We start from the raw sequence: 5145 nt of genomic DNA, 5'->3' as shown, positions 1-5145 counted from the left end.
TTTCCTGCAGCCATGAATGTATCGCAGGTGAACATTAAAATACTCAATGCATTGGCTGAAAGTGGAGGGGGAATTTGCTCCAGGATCCCAGCCTACATATATTCCTCACCATTCATCACCAAAGCAGATGCTTCAAAGTTGCCCATCAATTTGATCATGGCTGAACTGATTATAATGTCAACTCTGCATGCATGTTTACCTTCTGTACCAAGAAACCTTCTACCTCTGCCTTAAAAGTATTCAAAGACCCTGCTTCCACTGCCTTCGAGGGAAAGAGCTCCAAAGATCCAATATTCAATGCAAATATTTCGACAACTATTTGGGGAATATTTGCTGATCACTCGCCTTACAATGACTCGTTTGTTTTAAATTCTTCCACAAGACGAAACTTCTCAAAATCCATCAGACCAAAACACATTCAGTATCCTATATCTTTCTGTTACTTGGCTTCGCATTTCCATCTGGCCATTACGAGACTGCTACTTTTTGGGATCTTCATATGCCCACAACATTGGCTGTCATGTTTTTACATTGCAATGGTGACTACTTCAATGGGACTGACAATGAAACATTGAGGCTGCGAAAGGCAATATTGAACTGCAAATCCTGCATTTATCTTTATTACCTTCGGCTTTGCTGGTGACAGCACCTTACTAGTGAAAGTGAATATTCAATATAGCACCTCGTCACAGCACCTTAATTATCAGAGTGGCCTCGGAGTAAAGGGATGTTGAGTGATATGGGAGAAGCATGTGGGTAAAATTATCTTTAGACAGACTGAAAGGTAAAATTCAATTGGAAAGCAAAATGGGGCAAAGTTTATTACAAATGATTACAACGTGTTAACATGTTGGAAATATTCCATTTATCCCAACTGATTTTTGCTCCATGTTTCCTTTCAGCCTTATATCTTTCCACATGATGGCTCATCTACCACCACCTTCTCCCTTGCAGACTTATCTAACTTCCTCTCGAATGCGTCAATGCTATCAATCTTAACTCCTCCTGTAGGGTTGTGTGCGTTCCAAATTTTAATCACACCCTTGGAATGCTGGTATCTACTGAATTCTCTATTAGATTTATTCATGACTATTATATTTATGACCACTAGTTCGAGTGGTCTTCCCCCACTTCAGCACCAGAGGAAACAAATGTCCCTTGAACACCCTTTGACCATATTTATGACTTACAATTTTCAGTAATTCGACACATGCCCCATCGAGTACCTTCCTTGGATTGCCACTTCCTCGTTCAATCAGTTCTATCTTTTCTAAATGTATTTTGCTTTCATTTCTGGTATCACCCTTTTGATTCCTTCTTTGCACCATTTCCACTGCCCCTGTGTCCCTTTCTATAACATTGAGACTAGTGCTATATATGGCACTCCAAGTACATCAATTTACAATGTGCTGGTGCACATTGACACTGAAATGTTATGAGGCTGTGAAAGTCCACAGTCCAGCCCTATCAAAGCACTCTTCACCTCACTGACAATATCCTCTCACTGAGAGAGCCGGTGTCTTGGACCAGTGAGAGTGCGACAGAAGAAACCATTCAGTTCATCTCTTTTTGCCAGTCCAGTTTTATCCAACGCTTGCGGTCAGTGCTCAGACATTCATCGGAAGTCAAACAAACTGTTCTGTAAAACCCACGGTTAAAACCTGGTACAAACAGGTGAAAAAAACCCAGAAACATCATTGCAAATATAGAAATTTATCTGTACATAACTGCAGGGGAGGAGGGGGTTTAACTGGTAAATATTACTGTACAACGCAGGGTGTGAGCAGTGTGTGCGATACGATTACACAGTACAGTCCAGTCACAGTGTGCACTGTACAACGAACAATGCCCCATGTACACCACAGTGAGTCACAGTTACAGGAGAGAGTCATGCGATAAATAATATCTGATATTCCAAGGCTTCTGGGTGTATATATATTTATATATTATATGTGCGCGTTAAAAAAAGAAATCCTTTGTACAGGTTATAGAGTTCAGTTTGGAAGATTTTGGTGCACAGACTTGTGACAGAGGCTAAAGTTCATATGAACAGGTGAACCGATCAGGTTAAAAACAGCAGCTGTAAAGTTTTTGGGTCTTTTGGTCCAATTTTAGTCTGAATACGTCAAAGACTCAGGACTTGTGCTGGTTGGAGACACCCTTCCAGTAATCGAGGATGTCGTGCAAGTCTTCATCCTTGGCAAACTGCACCTTCTTCCTCAGGGCATAGCCCGCGGCGATGTACTCCTCCTGTGCATGTTTGTGCCTCTTCTTGTGCAGTCTGAAGCGCTCCCAGATGCCCGGGGTGGGCTTTTTGCTGCTGTACTCAGGGCTGGGGGAGTAGCTGAGGTTGTGGTACTGGGGCGACAGCTGTGAGTACGCCACGTCCCTGCGGCCTCGGCTCAGCGGCTCCAGGATGAAGGACTTGCTGTGGCCACTCGGCCCCTCCGTGGCTGACTGCTCGCCCTGCCGCCGGCTCGGGTAAGTGTGCCGGTGCTCGCTGCGCTGCTGCGCCCTCGGGACGGCCCCGGGGCTGCAGGCCGCCACCGGAGACGTCTTCTCGATGTACTGGGCCTCGGACCTGTAGGGATGGTGGGCCGGCGCCGAGCCCTCCGAGCGGTAGGACCTGGGGCTCCGTGCGGAGCCGCTTGACGAGGTACTGGGACGTTTGGGCGCGGCCTCCACGCTGCTGTGCCTCTGCAGAGGGTGGTAGCTCTCTTTACAGAGAGGAGACAGGAGGGCCGGCTTGCCTTGGGCCTGCTCGGTGATCATCAGCACCTGCGGCTCCATAGAGACGGCGCCCCCGGCTTTGCCGCCTTGGAAGGAGCCGGTCTCTGACTTCAGGGCGTCGATGCAGTTGTTGATGATCTGGTTCACCTTGTCCACCTCTTTGGTGATGGTTGAGATCTCGGCGGCTGAACTCCGCCCCTGGCCTCCTCCTCCTCCTCCTCCTCCCTCGGGCTCCCCCGTCCTCACCTCGATGTAGTTCCCCTTGGTGGCCTTGGGCGTCTCACTCAGCTCCTGCGGCTTGTGGTGGGGCTCGCCCCCCCCTGGCGATGGCAGGTAGGGCGACCTGGGTGCGGCCTCGCAGGGCGGGGGGCCCTTCTGGGCCAGCTGGGAGATGGCGCTGGCCTCCATCTCCGCCCCGTACTTCAGCTCGATGATGGCCTTGGCCATCATCCCACTGGCCTTCTTGTGCCTCTCCTCCTGCTGCCTCTTCTTGCGCAGGCAGTAGTACACAAAGCCCAGCACTATGACCATGCCAAAGAGGCAGCCAAGGATGGTCATGATGTAGTGGGTGGCAGTGGACGGTGGGGGCACGGTGCCACTTGCCCTCTCGCTCCCTGTGGAGAAGGTGACGCAGGTCTGATTATACCTTAAGGCATTGCGGATGGACGCCACACAGTAGGTGTAGGCAGTGTGGGGCTGGAGCCGATCCAGCCTAATGACCTCTTGGTCCGTTTGCAGCTTCTTTATGTCAGCGTAGAAGCTGTTGTTGTACTGCACCAGGATGTACATCTTACTGAAGGGTCGGGGTATCTGGACCAACAAGGTGGCGGTCGTAAAGGTGACCTTCTCCACCTTGATCAGTGGCACCCGAGCTTCATGGGTGGGGGAATGGAAGGCTATCATTGGAGTGGCGTCATCTCCCGAGGAGCAGTCCTCGCCCCCACAGGGGCTATCTGAGGGAGCTGTGCTGGGGGGAGCTCGAGTGGGCAAGTGCTTGGGGTCCAGGGTGTAGATGTCACCACAGGACGAGACCAGCAAACTGTAGGCGCTCCGAGTCTGGCTCTGGCTCAGCAAAGCTTGGCCCGCATAGAGTGACGGGGACTCGCACTGCATCCGGTCGTAGTTCCTGGTGGCGTTGTTGAACTGCACCAGCCACTTGAGGAAGCCCAGCAGCTGGCAGGAGCAGTAGAAGGGATTGCCGTACAGCTCGCAGGTGGAGAGTTTGCCGAGGCCCAGGAAGGTGGAGCTTTCCAGCGACTGCAGCCGGTTCATGGACAGGTCGATGTTCATCACGTTGGGACACTCCCAGAAGGAGTTTGGACTCACCACCTCGATGAGGTTGGCCTGGAGGTAGAGGTACTCCAGCCTGCCCAGTCCATGCAGGATGCCCTCGGTGATGTTGCGAAGCTTATTGAAGCCCAGCTGCAAAACGCGCAGGTTGTACTGGGCGGAAAAGGCTCCGTCCTCGATGTAGGAGATCTCATTCTTGGTCAGGTTGAGTTCTGTCAGGTTGCCAAACCTGTTGAGCGAGGAATATTGCACACTTTTGATCTTGTTCTCGTTCAGACGGAGGTCCACGATGGTGCTGTTGATGTGCTGAGGGATGGATTCGTAAGGGGGCTGGTTTTGACTGCAGATTGCAAGCCAAACAAATCCTTTCTCTCCTTCGATGAGCCAGCAGTCACCAGAAACAACAACAGCATTCATCAGCGATGCGAGGCAGACCCAGAGAGCGAGGCTTTGCAGAGCCATCCCCTTATGCTTCGAGGATTTGATGGCAAAGACTTTGTGATGGCAGCAACTGCTAAACAAGTTGAGATATTCTGCAGGGCTCACGTTTATTCATTTTGGTTTGAAATGCTAATTATTGAACTGAGATGAAGTTCTTTTCCTTGCTTGTACATTTCATGTCAATTTCCTTGTCCAGTTTGTCTCTGCACAAAGTTCTCTTTGAATTCTTTTGTGGACTGTGCCCCATTCGCATACATTCCTTGAGTTAGTTTCAACAGCTTGTCCTGGTTGTCCTGAGAAAGGGGAAGAAAAGACATTTTAATCAGGCTGATCTATGATCACTTTTGACCAAAAATTACTTCTTATTTTTATTAACAAGGCCCAGCTTAATCAGGCCTTATAAACGTAAATACCACATGATTATATTTGGCTTTGGTTTCATTGTTTGATATTCTGTGTGGGTTTAAATACCTTGAAATTGTGGAATCCTGTCGAGTCCAGCAAGATTTCCACAACTCAGTGCTTCTTGAAAACCAGGAGAAAGGAGGAGGTTTGGACAGCTGTTATGCTATTGGGCTTTTCCAACTTTTCCATGAGAATTTACCGTTAGAGGGAAGATTCTATATTGGGATCAGAGGTGAAGTTCTCTTTCTTTGACGAAGGAGTTAGAAATATTCAAAGTCA

At 49.3% G+C, this 5145-nt stretch overlaps 1 protein-coding gene across 1 annotated transcript; it reads right to left on the bottom strand.

Moving 5' to 3' along the window:
- Positions 1–1131: 1131 nt before the first annotated feature.
- LOC144591203 (protein ELFN1-like) lies at positions 1132–4754 on the bottom strand. The gene has a single exon (XM_078395491.1). It carries the CDS (start codon positions 4480–4482, stop codon positions 2134–2136), a length of 2349 nt encoding a protein of 782 aa, XP_078251617.1. The 5' UTR covers positions 4483–4754; the 3' UTR covers positions 1132–2133.
- Positions 4755–5145: the final 391 nt, after the last annotated feature.

Source organism: Rhinoraja longicauda, unplaced genomic scaffold, assembly GCF_053455715.1.
Source record: "Rhinoraja longicauda isolate Sanriku21f unplaced genomic scaffold, sRhiLon1.1 Scf000675, whole genome shotgun sequence".
Taxonomy (NCBI): domain Eukaryota; kingdom Metazoa; phylum Chordata; class Chondrichthyes; order Rajiformes; family Arhynchobatidae; genus Rhinoraja; species Rhinoraja longicauda.
The sequence above is the reverse complement of the archived record's forward strand: the minus strand, read 5'-3'. Positions and strand labels throughout refer to the sequence as shown.

Coding starts and splice junctions, on each gene's coding strand:
- LOC144591203 (XM_078395491.1), bottom strand. CDS start 4,482: ATGGCTCTGCAAAGCCTCGCTCTCTGGGTCTGCCTCGCATCGCTGATG.